At 32.5% G+C, this 16,701-nt stretch overlaps 1 protein-coding gene across 1 annotated transcript in view; it reads right to left on the minus strand.

The window, feature by feature from the left end:
• Positions 1-131: 131 nt before the first annotated feature.
• LOC100167742 (lysozyme) overlaps positions 132-16,701 on the minus strand; it is a 19,427-nt gene continuing 2,857 nt past the window's right edge. The window contains exons 2-4 of the mRNA XM_001949283.3: positions 14,546-14,799; positions 6,940-7,075; positions 132-253 (exon numbers count right to left, since the gene is read on the minus strand). Of these exons, the coding sequence (XP_001949318.2) occupies positions 240-253; positions 6,940-7,075; positions 14,546-14,799 (404 nt within the window). The 3' untranslated portion in view covers positions 132-239. The remainder of the gene's footprint in view (positions 254-6,939; positions 7,076-14,545; positions 14,800-16,701) is intronic.

Raw genomic sequence — 16,701 nt, forward strand, 5'->3', positions numbered from 1 at the left:
TCCCCGTCCGGAAATCGCAACGGCCGACGACGCTGAGCTCATATATTATTATAATATTATCATCATCACGACGATAATGTATAACGAACGACACATCCGGTTTCATATTTTTTTCCACAGCAACAATAATATAGTAGTATACAGTACATTTTAATTTTAATTTTAATATAAATAACAACATCGTAATAGGTAGTAAGTATTAATGAGCTCTCGCGTAGTTTGGTCTCTTGATAGGTACATCAGTTAAACTTTCCTGAAACAGACAGAATATAAATAAACACGGAGTGTGAATTAAATTATTTATTCAAATATTCATGACGCCAAAAAGCGCGTTGTACAACACATAACACGAATGTTAAAAATATTTTATTTGACCCATTAAATAACAGAACCCTTAAACACGGTTACATAATATTTTAAACGTTCATCATTATTATTATTATTACTACTACTACTGTCATAGTGTTAAAGAAAATAAAACTATAATTAATGTGTAATATTTTGTAGTGTGTTTGTATACTTAAGGCTTCCACTTTTTTAAACCCCATTTCTGTGATTTATATTTGTATATGTGTAATGTGTATGTAGAATAATAATATTATAGCAGATCTTGTATCTAAACTATAGATTTAAGGATGTATTTATTCATTCACGAATTAAGTCTGATAATGTTTGTTTTCTTTGTTAGTCAAACGACCAATTTTATAAAAAAAAAAAATAAAAAATTAGACTTAAAACTATTGTAATAGAGCCTATAATAATATTATATTGTAACCTATTTTATGTATATTATATATTAATAACATTTTCATTCAAATAAATCTCTTAGTGTTTTATATTATATTTTGTATTTCATTATGTAATTATGTCATTATATTATAGTCTTATGTTGTGTTGCTATTCGAAAATCGTACCTACTGTCGGAGTAGACGAATAGATGATGCGAGATAGGCGATTTTATTCAATATCGGTGTCACTATATATTGCACTACGAATGAAACAGAATGAAACAGAAACAGCAAACAATGTAGTAGCTTTTGTATTTATCAATACATTATTTCTAATTGACAACAATCATATTAGATACAATATAATATCTGGTTAAAAAAATTGGTAAAAATAAAGTGTAACAAAATTAAAAACACTGTCTTTTTGTTTTACAGGTTAACAGATTTCAAACTCTATTTAATAAATAATATTAACAACATAATTCACAATAATATTTTATTTTAGAATCTGATTATACCAGTTTATAAAGCGTACATTAAAAACAAGGAATCGACGTTCAAAAATTATAATTTTTAAAACTCACGGTTTTATAATACAATTGTCAATAATTATTTCTATAATTATATACCAGTTCTAAGATACTCTAGATTTCTTGATCAATTGTTGTGATTTTTTTATAACAGAACGGGATATAGTTTTTAATAAATAGGGTTTCCTGGAATAGTTCGAATCTGACATTCATTAAGCTCTGATCTTCCCAGGGCCCCGTCCTGATATTTTCTCATAATCACGTCGAAGTGTTCTCGTTCTGCTTAACTTATTGGTACACTATCTTTATCTTGTCCTTCAAATTGTTCGGTCAAAGTTACTTTTTGTAAGCTTTCTTCCCCTGGTACTTGCTTAGGAAGTTTCTTTGAAAATGTACTATACATTTTTTTTCATCGATTTGCATTTGAATTGTGATCATTGAAATCAATTTGAGCACTTTGTTTACTTATAATGTTAGCTCCCTCAATCATTAGGTCCTTTAAGTTAAATAAACTTAGAATGAATGCTGGTCTCTCCAACTTGGTATTCGTAGAATATTTATCTTGATATCTTACAAATTTGTTTCCCAATAAAATTGTTGATTTTTACTTCTGTAACCTGTAGTTGTGGTATTAGGACAACAGGTAGTTCTATTTTGCTGATTTTCAATTTCTTTTTTATCTACTAAACGAGTATTATAGTGTTTCCAATCTAGGTCGTCTTCATAATTCTTCTCTTTTGTACCTATTATTTACAGATGTAGATTTTATTTCTTTAATATAAAGATGTAGATTTTCTTCGTAGATTGAGCCTTGTAGTTGGGCACCAATGTAACAAAATTAAAAACTATGCATTTTTGTTTTCCCGGTCAACATATTGCCAACTTTATTTAAAAATACACCAGCATGTGTTGTCTCCATCTTGCAATTAATGTAATACATAACAAAAACTGTTTTGCGCCGGTAAGAACCACTCAGACTGTAGTTCAAGTTTAGCAATCAAATTTTCACTCTAGAAAGAGAAGAATTGACTGTGCAACATTGTTTTTAATTTTTCGATATAACAAATTCCAAAAAAAAAAAAATAAATATTTTTGAGCTTTTCAAACATGAAAATAACTTATATCGAAAAAGTAAAAACAACGTTGCACATTGAATGTTCTCCTCTTTATAGTGTGAACATTTGGTTGCTTAGCTTGGACTACATTTTAAGTGGTTCTTAGCCACGAAAAACAGTTTTTGCTATGTTCTACATTTTTAAGATGGAGACAACACACGTGGGTGCAGCGTCCTCTTAAACAAACAATATTTAGTATATATACAATATTTTGTTTTAGAATCTGATTATGCCAGCTTATTAGGCATAAATTAAAAACAAGGAATCGACGTTTATAAATTATAAATTTCAAAACTCACGGTCTTATAATACAATTTTATTAATCCGGTATTTACTGTGTAACCGCGAGGTTCATTGTCTCGTGAAGTGGGCAAGGTGGATTCAAAGTTGTGACGATTGGATTGACATACTTGGCTCACGTTGGGCTGGTGTCGTGGTGGACGGGTGTTCGAGTCGAATGGCGATCGTAAGGTGGAGACTCGTTTGCGCACATATTAGTATATTTTTTAAATTTACGACAACTCGTTTGCGCACAAAACAGTAAATAATGAAAACCAGCTTTTAGGTACAGTTTTGGGTGTACAGGGTGCCTTAAGCTGCCCAACACGTTCAATATTATTGATGGCAGTGATCACCCGTTAATAAATATTGAAGTACCTTCAATACAGCCAATACACGGTCAATAATATTCTCAATATCGAATATCGAATAATAATAATGATCGTGTATGGGTCGCTTTATCAGACAGGAGTAAGACCGTATAGTCTTAAAGCCCAAGAACAACGAACGGAGCTGAAAACTTTCACATGCACTTCAATAGTAAATTTTATACGCCCCCGCCCTCATATTCACCAAATCATTCAATTACTCATGGAAATTCAAGTCGACACTAATTTAAAAATAAATTCATTAAAAAAAAATAAAGAATATACCCGTAGAACAGAAATATAAAAAAAACAAAATTTTTTGAAAAAAATATATTCAGATTACAAATCTAAAAAAATTGATCTTATAACATTTTTGACGCAAACGCATACCAATAAATATTAAATATGCATCAACTATAATTTGTGTAATTTGTTAATTTTAATGACTTTTGTAAAAATGAATAATGATTGTACCTAATTTATTGTAACTTGTAAATTTTAATGACTTGTAAAAATGATTGTACCTAATTTATTGTAATTTGACAAAATTGTGAATAATGTTTCTAAGGAAGCTGTTCTAAAATAAATAGCTAAAACAATATTTTTAAACCCGCCAGTCTATAACATCAGAATATGATGAGACAGAAAGTCCTAAGCCTTTTAAAGGTTGAAGGAAAATATTGTTTGACTATAATAATTATTATCCACTCTCAGTGTTGACCCAATTGAAAATATGGAGGTACGCAGATTATGTACACCCTATACGTGGATAAATTTCTTGGAAAAAAGGTTTCTATTGTTCATAAATTGTGCGCAAATGAGTTATGTTTTTGTGCGCAAATGAGTTGTAAAAAAGGTAAATGTGCGCAAATGAGTTGTAGCCGATCGTAATGGCTAGCGACGGACTGATGTCGTAGAGGTTGGGTTGTCGCGTCCAATGGTGAACGTACCGGCTGACTGACGTCGGTATTTGCATTATGTGTAACAGCGACTACGGTAAGAATGATGTTATGGGTGATGCCTCGTTACAAAGATCAGCCAGTTATTACATAGTTTGTTGATTATTGTTGCCATTTATTTTTGTTGCATCCTATCTACAATATATTATATCAAAAATTGTTCGATAGTATCAACTCTCGCTATAGCTCGCATTTCGACGGCTATGAAAATGAGTCGGGCTACTAAACGGTATACGGTGACGGTATACGACGATTATATTATAATATTTTACACACTGTGTGTAGGATCCTGCAGGATGAGTAGGGAACTGCCCTCGTTAGAAAATAGGTATATATTGACGTACAATTTAAGCTTTATACATGTGTGATTATTTTGTCACCATGTGACATGGATATCGTTTAAGCAAGAACTCTATATGCAACGTACCTTTATAATACCTACATGTGAGCTTAGAATCAAAAGGGAACCACTCGATTTTTTCGGAAAATCTGTTTTTGTATATAATATGTCATAATATTATATGGGATTAGTTGTCGACACTCTTTGATTAGAGCTCATGAACATTTAGACGTATTATTTGAAGGGCCATCGCTAGGAGCTTTTAGAGTATAGTTAAAAATTAACACACAATTCACAGACCCATGATTTTTAATAGTGATCTAAAAAGAACGGTACCTATATTATAAATAACTGTATCAGTGGTCTGTTCTCTAATAACTGAATCTCCATAATCTCCAACCGGTTTGTTCTCTGCAACTGGTTCGTTTATAAGTACGCCTGTTCTTATCCACAGATATATTTCAGATTTAAGTATGTAATCTGATTCAAATATTAACACGTGGAAATCACAACTAGTCTGTACACAGAGGTTTTCCCAGTAATAATGAATTAGTATAATTATATTTGGTATTCGATTTTTCTCTATTATCGATTTGGAGGACGCCCCACCCGCATGTGTTGTCTTACAAACATAGAATATGGAAAATTTGTCATTTAAAATAATACATTTTACTCTGTATGTTCTAAAATTTTAGTGAATTGACCGATTATAAAATTAAAAGGTAAGATTATTACCCGGGGCATTTCGGAGGCTTTTATTGACATTTTTGTTAAGAAGCAAGTTATGGCGTTTTTGAAGTTGTATGAAATCGTTAGAAAACAATTCATTACGAAACCACCTATAATAATAATAATTTAGCAGTTTAAAGTTTCAAATGTTGGCAAAAATATAATTTTATGTTTCTAAACAGCTCTGTATTTCGATTCTGAGCTCGCGTGATACAACATGTGCGCGTATTACATAATAATTTATACATGATATTATTATTATATATTGTATGTACCTATATGTTTGTACGCACTGCACACTTCATATTAACGCTGATACGATAGAAATATAATATATATATATAGGTAGGTAGTAGGTATAATATATGTAAAATACGAATAGACGTAAATTAACCTGGTGCTGAATAAATTTCTAACATCGCACTGAGTCTAAATAATGCGATCCTCGAGATCACGCACAAATATTATATACAATGTATAGGTATGCAATACCTATGTTATAATGTTATTATAATAACAATATATATAATGATATATGCGTAATATCGTGTAGTGTGTACACCCGAACTTATATACACATACACCGCTGCCAGTTTTATATATATTATGAGGTCGGCGGCGGACATGCGAGTACCGCACCTATACAGCTACACCACATAAAATACGTGCTTATATAGGCATGTATACGACGCATACGTGTGTACAACCTCGTGCGGACCTAGGGGGTTCGGTTATTTTTTTCAGTAAACGCCGTTACTATATCATCAAAATATATTTATACAATATTGTATTAAAGTCGCAGGCCGTTTTGGAACGAAGGGTGTAGCTGCAGTATACCGCGCGTACGTGTTGTACCGTGGTCATGTCGACCCTTCCCGCCGCGCCGGTCGTCTGCGCACTCGATATGTTATAATATATTTACGTCGGTACACTTAATGCGAGTGGTTGTGGTGTGTATATTCGGACTTATCCGCAGTAAAATTCCTCGACCGAAAATAGGTTTGATTATAATAGCATATGCATGACCGACGACCTGCAACCCCGTCCCTCGGTCGACCCTCGATCCGCGCACGTAGCGCCCTATGACCACTACCACCGTTCGATGGAAAATCACGTGAGTATAACATAATATAAAACGGTGATATTGAATTGAGTCCATTATGCTACTTTTATGTGTTTGAATTGAGTCCAGGGTATTATCTTAATATTTTTGAATTGAGTCCGTTTAGATAATATAATATAATAAATAATAAATAAAACATATGTATTATTAATGTTTAACATGTTGGATATTTTTATTTAAATATTTAGGGAATAACATAGATACAATATACTTGTATACTTATAATTTATAAATACCATTAAAACGTTGTGTTAAATTTTAAGATACTAATAATAATCGTTGTTCAACATTAGTACCCACAGATTTTTTCAATGTATAAATAGTCAGGGCTTAAGCCCCCCACCAAATTGAACCAATTTGCAATTATGAGTTAGCATAATTTCTTTATACTTATTATTATTATTATATGATTAAAAAAAAAACTATTTAATAATTAACATTATTATATTACACAAAAAGTGTACCTATACAATTATACATAATAATTATTATTTTTAATATTTTTTAGCTTATTAACTCTTTATACTTATTATTATTATGATTAAAAAAATACAAACACAAATTTTTTGGGAGACTACTCAGTCAACCCCCACATGGTGTCTTCTGGGTAACGCTAATTGGCTTAAGGGACTCAACTCGAATAACCTGAAAATATTGCTCGGACTCAATTCCGATAACCCAAAAGTATTTGCGGGACTCAATTCAATATTTAAGACTCAATTCAATGTTATCCATATAAAATGCTCGAAACACGTCCGGTCGACTCACCTCTGCTACTGACCGGCCGGCACGTTTCGTATCGCCTCCAGTAATTGGTGTTATCAATGGCCGAACAGTCTTCCCGGCCGTTGAAGTGAATCCTCGCGTAATCATCGCAATCCGTCACGCCGTCTCTGTTGCAATCCTGCAGTGAGAAAAAAAATTGATAAGAAAAAAACCAAACCCACCCGCCTACGATAACGAAAGAACAAAAAATCGATAGCGATCTCCTATAGAGGAGATACACATCACATAATACATAACATTATATACATATACATATACATATACAATATACATAATATATACATAATAGGTACATTATATCCGTTCCTACATAAATAGTATTAATAAATAATATATATTTTCAGTTGTATAGGTATAATACTAAGTTGTACTTATACTGAACTCATAAAATAAACACGTCAAAATTTTATTGGAAATATTGAGAAGGTATGCATAAAGATATTATGCGCTTTTTGCACAAAATTGAAAAAAAATACATTTTTTTAAAAATTGGCAAAATATGCAAATATGCATTTTACATTTTCGATTTTGAATATCGACATTGTATAGAATTCATATTTTCTAGCTTAGTCTGCTATAAAAATCCAGAGCATAATATAGAAAAATATGCAACTTCTACAACTTCCGTGCCACAGTGTAATAATAATTGTTACAACCACGACGATAAAATATATTGGACGCCTTATATGGAGATGCGGACTAGTTGTAGACTTGTAGGTTAGGTCAGAAATACTAGTTGTGCCCAAAACGAAATTTATAGTTTAGGATCAGTGTACCAATTGGCACCACTTACAAATTTTTATGGTCAGTATACCTGCAATAAATTTCCAATCTTACATTTTACACCCAGTAAAACAAAAGTGCTTAAATTTTAGTTTTACCTGTAGAGGTATATGAAAAATATATTTTTGTCCAATCTAATGTGGAATTATATACAGCCAACATTTAATGTATTTTATCATACATTTTACATAAACTAGGTATATTAAAATATTAATTGATTATTGTTATTATAATAGTCAACTACTGAAGAATTACTGAACGAACTATTTATTTATTTTTTGTTTTCGAAAAAAATAAAATAGTTTTTATTTAACGTTAATACCTGCGTAATGGCTATGACCATTGATCTCTCAACTCTGATTAAATAACCGATCACGATAGGAAAAGCAAATTTTAAACACAATATTGGTAAACTGCCGTGTATATCATATACCTAATGCAACGTTGCCCCAAAGAATTTGACCGTCGGAATCGACCGTGAAACAATCAATTTCGTGGAATTCGATCCAAAATTGGGTCCCGGAAACCAATTTGCTCCAAGTCACGTTTTTCTCTACATAGTTATAAATGTATAATAATGATAGGTGCAGAGACGTAGATGCACGTCGGACTCTCCAAGCTGTCCAAACGACATTTCCACATTGTTGGTCATCTCGTGGCGTGTATAATTTATTATTATTGTTACCATCATCAGACGAATTCGATTTAATCATACAGCAGCTGATGTTAATATTTGCCAAGACACAATATAATAACAGGGTACGTCGTCGGCGAAGATCTTACGGTAGTTATTACGTTTTTAACGAATCCAATAAAAATAGATACATGCACTACCTACCTATATTTTAATATATTATTATTCTTTGCTACCTAAATGAATTTCAAATGTGACTTCGTTCGCGTGACGTCAGCCGAAACGCCGCTCATGCGCATTGGTCTGCTCGTCGTCATATGCATAATGTTATATATTTATATTATTTTAACATTATAATAATTTATAATAAATTCCAGGTGGCGGAAACAATCACTATATAAATATTCAATGAATCAATACCGAGCTAATCTGCTAATGGTCCGTGATCGGTTCATTAAATTTTAGTGAACTATTAATACATTTTATCATGCAACTCGGCATTAGAAATATTAGTAGTATAGATCTGTATATTATATTATAGGTATTTATTATTACCTGTGTATGCGTATCATCGACGATATAGTATTATATTAAAACGATATCAAAATGTTTGCGCACAGCAAATTTATCCTACATTGAGGGAAATCAGTAGCGAATTTAAGGGGGGTCGGGCCCCTCCCCCCGTCATTAACCAAACGCCTATAGGTTAAGGCGAATGTTTAAGTGCACGAGACGTATCAGGTAAAATCACGAGTACCTACGTCAAAAAAAAAACAAACAAACAAATCCAAGGTCCATCACCGGAGGGGATTGATTACCGATGTCTGTTATCTCTGCAGTCTTTAACGCGCCGACCATGGTATACTACGAGTCTATCAGTATGATCACTATGTAATAAAGTTATAAATATTTATATAATATTATGTGTTATAAAATTAATTTTAATTCAGCGCAAAGTGTGGATAAGATCGAACAGGCAGGTTTTTTGAATTTCACTCCCATTAGTTTCCAAAAATTTCTTTGAAAATTGAAAAAAGTGTCTAGATTCGACTCATGTACACTTTACGCTGAATCATTAAAAATATGTTTTTATAATATTAATCGCCTCACTTAATCGATCGTACTGTTCGTTGAACGCTTAATGGTTAGTTTTTACTATTATACGTAATATGTTGCACGCGTTTGAAAGACTGCAGAGACAACAAACATCGATAGATATCCAATTGCATTATGAGTGTATTAGGTTTCTGTTATAACAATATGACGTTACAATTAATTTAGACGGTTATTTTGTAGGTCAATGCTCAATTATTTCAAAAAGTATAAACGTTTTTGGAAATATTATGTTTTTTATATGCATACGTAATTTGAAGTCATTACAAAACAAAGTTTTTGAAAACAAATTTTTATTTTCATTATATTTTATCGTTGTTGTTTTAACAGGTTTTTTTAACTACAGAATGGATAGGTATATTATGTTTTTTTAATGTCGTATTCCGAAACAGTATATTTTTCTGAGAATTTCGATGTATATAAAAATGGAATTTCGAACGAGTATTATACATTTATACCTACCCTGCTAGTTAATTACAATATATTTTGTACGAGTATTTAAAGTTTTGACGAGCGGAGCTGCATAATATAATATTGTAATAGCGGACAAAAACAATTGCGGGGTACCTACCTATATAATACCACTGTGCCCCACACTCGCTTGTTAACTACCCATATTATATTCCGAGTAAGTCGAGAGGGTTTATCGACGACTCGTGCTGTTTTTTTTTAACCGTTATTAATCATGCTCGACAATGTTTTCATAAAAAATAAAAATAGATTAATAGAACTTGTTTTGAATTATTCACACGTTCAATACGCGGCATTATACTCGTCGCCATCGTCACACCGTACAATAGACTCGCGCGGACATAAAACCGCTCCGACTTGAATAATTTATCCAAGTGCGACACATAATATATAATTTTTAAAGGGCGAAAAATGTCCATTTTGTTTGTGGGTTTATCGCACATTTTTGTAATCCCACATATAATGCGCTTGTCCGAGTGCATTCGCTACATGCACGTGTACACGTCATATATATATATTGTATAATGGCGCGAAGAGACGTTATTTTAGCATAATATTACCATTAGTTAATATTATAATAAGTGCTGCAGTATATCACAATATAATAATAAATTATTGTCCAAGAAAATATTAATATGTTTATTGTATAACATTGCCTACTATAATAGGTAAAAACAAACTCGTCTGCGATCGTCACCGTTACCTAATATATCGAGACATTAACGATAATAATATATTAATAATTAATCTACCTAAACTTATGCAAACATTAATCTGGTCGATATCAGTCATTACTACCTACCCATATTATTATATTATTATTTCATCGGTATTATGATACAAAATCGCATCATATACATTGTCGAATTATCGTTGATAATAATATTACAACGGCGTCATACAGCGAATGATTTTGTACAATATTATATTATGCTGTTTTCAATATATACGCCGAAATAAAAAACAGATTTTTTTAACGATTGCGAAACGGCTTCAATAATAAGTGTATAATTTGACATTTCTGCCCAACCGACAATTTTCTCGAGTACTCGGATGTAATTGTCGGTTAATGTGGGCACGTGTGTATTAGTCTTATAATGTTATATATTATTTATATAGTACCTACTGCAGGGTTATTCGAAATGAATCATTCGATGCTCTGCGCACAACTTCCCGGCAGTCACCCGATATTATTCCCACGTGATTATATACTTATTTTTTGGGAATATATTGCGTTTAAGATATACTGGGTGTACGTATCAAAATATTATCATTTACGACCACGACCGAAGAGCTAAAAAAAAATTTGCAAATCCAATTACAACGGATAATATGATGCGTGGAATGAATTTGAGTTCAGACTAGATGTTGTTCGTGTGACCGATGGAAATAACATAGAACGAGTTTTATATGTGCCATTGATTAAAATTAAAATATTATTATTTTATTTAATGCATCACATCACTCTAAACTTAAAAACTAAAAATATATACATGCATTTGAAATCGTTTTAAATAAAAACTATTCGGTTTATTTAGCGTATAATATTACTGTGTTGAACACGACGGCGATGCAAAACAAATTTTGGGCTGATAAAACAAAAAAAGGCTACCCGCGAGTCACAGATGACTTCCTAGTCCCAATAATAATAATAATGATATTCGTATCGACTGTATTGTATTTGTATACATTAGGTACATTAGGTACACTACATATCTAATATCGCGCGTGAATAATTTATGAGTTTCGTTTAAAACCCATCGCCGCGTATACCATAATAGTACCTATATAATGTATCTACACGCACAGTCATCAATAATAATAATAATTGTGTATAATATCGGATTTTAATATCGCGATTTGATGAGTAATGTTTGTGTTATATTCTTGTTGGCAAAACCTGCAGCACATCAAGGACACCGATCCCCGCTCATCGATCGAGTATTGTGTAACTAAACTTGTGAGCAGCATTGTAAAAAAAAAAAAAAAACACTTTCAATAAGTATTTACAATGCAATTCGAATGCAAAAGCACTGGAAATTTTATTTTTTTTTTTTTCGTTGAGTAAACATATTATGTATAGTACCTACGTCCTTTTATATATACCAAATTATACCGTTGCGGTATTAATATTATATTATATCATATCGTAACAGAATGTCGCCAACTCTATAATATTTTTTTAAAAACTATTAAATTCATCCGGGTAATATTATAATATACGTAGGTAGGTTTATAATTAACTCTATCGCGGACAAACAAAGAAAATATTCGTGTAACGAACACTAACTTTTTGTTCGTAGGTGACATGCATCCTATGTATGAAATCGTCACAGCGTACACTAAAGAATACGATCCACGTTGTATGACCAATATTCATGATTAGAGCACGGATTTTTATGCAATAAAAAATTGTAAAATATGCATTTTATTTACCAAAATATGCAAAAATATGCATATAAATTTTTATAAGATAAGCACACATTTATTATTAGAGCAATGATTTTTGTGTAATAAAAAATATATCACAATATGTAACATGATATAATATTATGAGCAGTTAAAATTGTGAAAATATTCAACGGCAATTCTGAATAATAGGTCATACTTTACATAATTGAATCTTTTATTTGATGGTTATTATTAATTTGTTAGATGTAAAAATAATTTTAAATACATTTAACAGCTAAAATATATTATTAGATACTAAATTCAAATAAATCTAAATTTTTTTAGTAGAACTGCTTGGTGAGATTATGAACTAGGAAGTTCATTTCCTGGTTATAACGATAAAATTGTTATTATATAATTTACCAAAATACGATAGGTTTATAGTAGTCGGTGACATTCATTATTCGAATTTTCTACAAAATATTATTTTACACACCTTTATTAGATTTATAAAAGCGGATATAATTTAACTTCACTCTAATATGCAATAAATATTAAATGTTATAAAAAAATTCAATAATTATCAAAATATATGCGGAAATGTACAAAAAAATTATGGTCTGCAGAGCTCAGAACTATTACAATTAAAACATAAATATACAATTGCATAATAAATCAACGCTTTAGTTAATATGATGACATAGTTATTGTATATTATTTTTTTTATTTTATTTTATACGAAGTACTGGTTAGTGAGATGCGTGTGTGGGTCACCCATGTTAAAAACAATACTATAGGCTAAACAAAATGTTTTCAAAAAAAAAAAACTATGAACCTATTCGATACCGAAACATCGTATATACCAGGGGTGGCCAGCGAGAAGAGACTCGCGAGCCACCAAATATATTAATAAAAATTCAAGAGCCAAGAGCTAAAAAAAGGTCATATTATTATATATTATATGACCTTTTTTTTTTTACATTTTGGCTCTTACGTTAATTTACGTCTTATGTTACGTTAAGATGCGAGCCGCAAAAGTCTATGAAGCGAGCCACGGTTTGGCCACCCCTGGTATATACCGACTACTGTCGGTAACTATATCAATCGAATTATACCAATTATAACCAGATACCTTGTTATGGCGCGCGCTCATAATAATATTATTATAATATCGCGTCCCCGAGAGACAATTAAATCGTCGACGCTGCATAATAATAATATATTATTATTATTATGAATACTATAAATTGTTGTTGTCGTAACTCGTAACACTCGCTTTGTACGTATATGCGTGACGGCCTGCGACGAGTGTGTTTCGTGTGACGTTTATTATGTATATTTATACGACGCTGAGCGTGTTTGAACGTTTTCGATCATTTCCGACCCCCGATGAGGGTACGGTACACAGTTGGTATATTTTATTATGCACCCGTCGTCACCACAGCCCTCGCCGTGGCCAATAATATATACCTAATAACAATAATAGAATCGTTATCGTCGTGATTAACGGCGGCGTTTCTGCCAACGACCGGACAAAGCGTTTCCTACGAGGACGTCGCCAGTGGAACGCTTTCCACCCACTCCACCCACCACCCACACCAAAACAACAAACGTCGGTGATGTCGTTCCCGCGCAAGTCGTCTCGAGGTTAACAATAATAATTATCATACAACGGTCAACAATGTATTAACGGCAGCGGCTCGCGCTTCCTTCCGGCCCTCCGACGCCGTCGCTTAAATACCCAAATAATAATATTACTCGGCTGCAGCGAGGTAGCCACAGGATTCAGATTTAAGGGTGGGAGTTTGGGGGGCTAATCGCTTGTAACATTTAGAGGAGACTTAACTAGGGAATCCAAGTTATTGGTATATTATATATATAAGCGGATACCCGCGTGGGTAAATAACGCTTTTTATATAGACATTTTAGGCAATCTTCGTACAAATTAGATTTATTATTAATAGTTATAGATACACGAGGTAAGTATGGCGTCTTACGCGTTCACGGCAGAGAAAGCGCTTAAACAATTATTTTCCTGACATTTCAGTGGTGGGTATATTATAGATTATAACTGATGGAAGCAGTCTTAAGGTATATTTTTCTAACAGCGTCAGCCACCGGACTTCTCTCCCTCTATTGTCTTTATTAGTCCATTAATATATTTTATATATATATAGATCTGCATTCGACACTCACCCGTCCCCATTTGACCATGTAGTTCTCGACGACTTTTTGCGCGCATTCCATGTTCGAAGCACAGTCCACGAACGCCTGGTCCCTGTCCGGATCGTCGTCAGCCACCACCAACTGGCCGGCGTCTTTCCAGTAATCGCGGTACAGGTAGTAAGGACCGCAGTAACCGCGCGAGCACCCCACGGTCATGTTGCACAGGGTGGACGCATAGCACAGGCACCGCATGCAGTTTCCGTTTAGGTTGGACACGTGTCGGCCTGCAACAACGACGACGTCAGTCACAACTCGTTCGACTATCAGAAATTCGTTACTTGTATGATCGGTAACTATTTCCCCCTTAAAAATAGAATCAGTGATAATAAAAAGAAATTCGTTTCACCCAACCAATCACTTTGCCGGTTATAAACCGGTCAAACTTTTTTTGTGACCATCTCCAATATGGACTGTTTCAATTTATAATCCTCTTTCCAAATATTACCTCTCCTAATTAATTGTACGTGTTATCAATATTAAATTAGCAAACAATGATAACATATGATTAAAGTAGGTATATGAATTATTTTGGTATTGTTAGGAGTTGGGCATTATCTATTATTATTTTCAAACGAATATTTGGTGGATACGTCTTACCACCAGAAAATTTTTTTTGTAGTAACTGTTCACTATTAATTTGTCACCGATCTAATCCAATGAATTTGTGGCTAACCTACTACAACCTCTGATGATGATAAAATCATTGGTATATATTATTATATTATACACAAGGGAACGCGCCTAATTTGATATTTTACCTACTAAAAAATAAAGCACGTTAAGAGAGATCACTCTGCGAGCGTGCTGAATTCACCCCGTTTCTAAACGTATTATAAATTATAACACGACGCACAATAAACTAGGTATATGTAATTCCATGTACGATTTAATACTAATTTGGTTACCTTTTATATTCTGATACCTATTTAGGATAGCATGAATGTACAACAACACCTACTCATACTTTGATGTTTTTAAATACTGGCTAGTGAGAATTTACTCTGAATGGAACCGTCAAACAATTATTTATTAATTTATTTAACTGTAATATTAAAATATTTATAGTTAAATGTATTTCTATTTTTTTTTATTTTAATAATATAATGGAAAAATTAAAAAATATATATCATTAATCGTAATTATTGAATATATACGTAATGGTAACTAACGGACGGACGGATACAACAGGAATATAAGGTGTTCTAAACTTATTTTTGGAAACCTAAAATGAAGCGAGGGGAATAATCATCGATCCGACTATCACATATAATATAATATAGTATTATTATACGCTACCGTGACGTGTGATGATAACTCACCTCTGACATCTTAAAATCCAATCACGAAAAACGTAGCACCATCGCGTCCTATATATACCCATTAATTTATCGTCTCTATATAATATTATAGTCTGTGTTCGGAATATTACAACGTCGGAAAAATATTATTATCGCGTGCACCGGCGGGGCTTAGTGACGGAACGACGTAGGTAGTCTGAAAAATGATCACAAAACGTTTTCCGCGGATTTCTGAAAAATTAAACAGCGTATACCTGTCGTGATGATAATATTACTGTACACGTTGAATTACTATATTATGACGTACACGTCGGTGCTGTTTTTTTTTTTTGAAGCTATTTTGCGAATAATTTCGACCACACGTTGTCGGATTTACACATAGTGACCAGATATTATATAAATCTAAAAAATAGACTTATATTTTAGCTCTTCTATCATACACATAATATATTATGTTATTCATAATAAATGCACAATATTGTAGGTATGCTATTCACCAGGAGTGGTACATGGTTCGTTCATGTCATGGTAGAAAATATGTGGTACTATAATGTACTATAATAGTGTACTATAATACTACACGTGCAGTGCCGCAACTACCGCAGGTGCAGGCGGTGCAAGGCACCGCCTGATGGGCCTCGCAATGTATGTATGGGGGCCTCGGATTTTACCATTAAAAAACATAATATTATGATAAAACAATTGTATGATCAAATATAAGAATTCAATCATTTTGAATTTTGTGTTTTTCGTGTGTATGAATATTAAGTATATAGGTCCTATTTCATTTCTCAAAAAAATGGAAAAACGGAATTTTTCCGCAAAATC

This window comes from Acyrthosiphon pisum, chromosome A2, assembly GCF_005508785.2.
Source record: "Acyrthosiphon pisum isolate AL4f chromosome A2, pea_aphid_22Mar2018_4r6ur, whole genome shotgun sequence".
NCBI lineage: Eukaryota > Metazoa > Arthropoda > Insecta > Hemiptera > Aphididae > Acyrthosiphon > Acyrthosiphon pisum.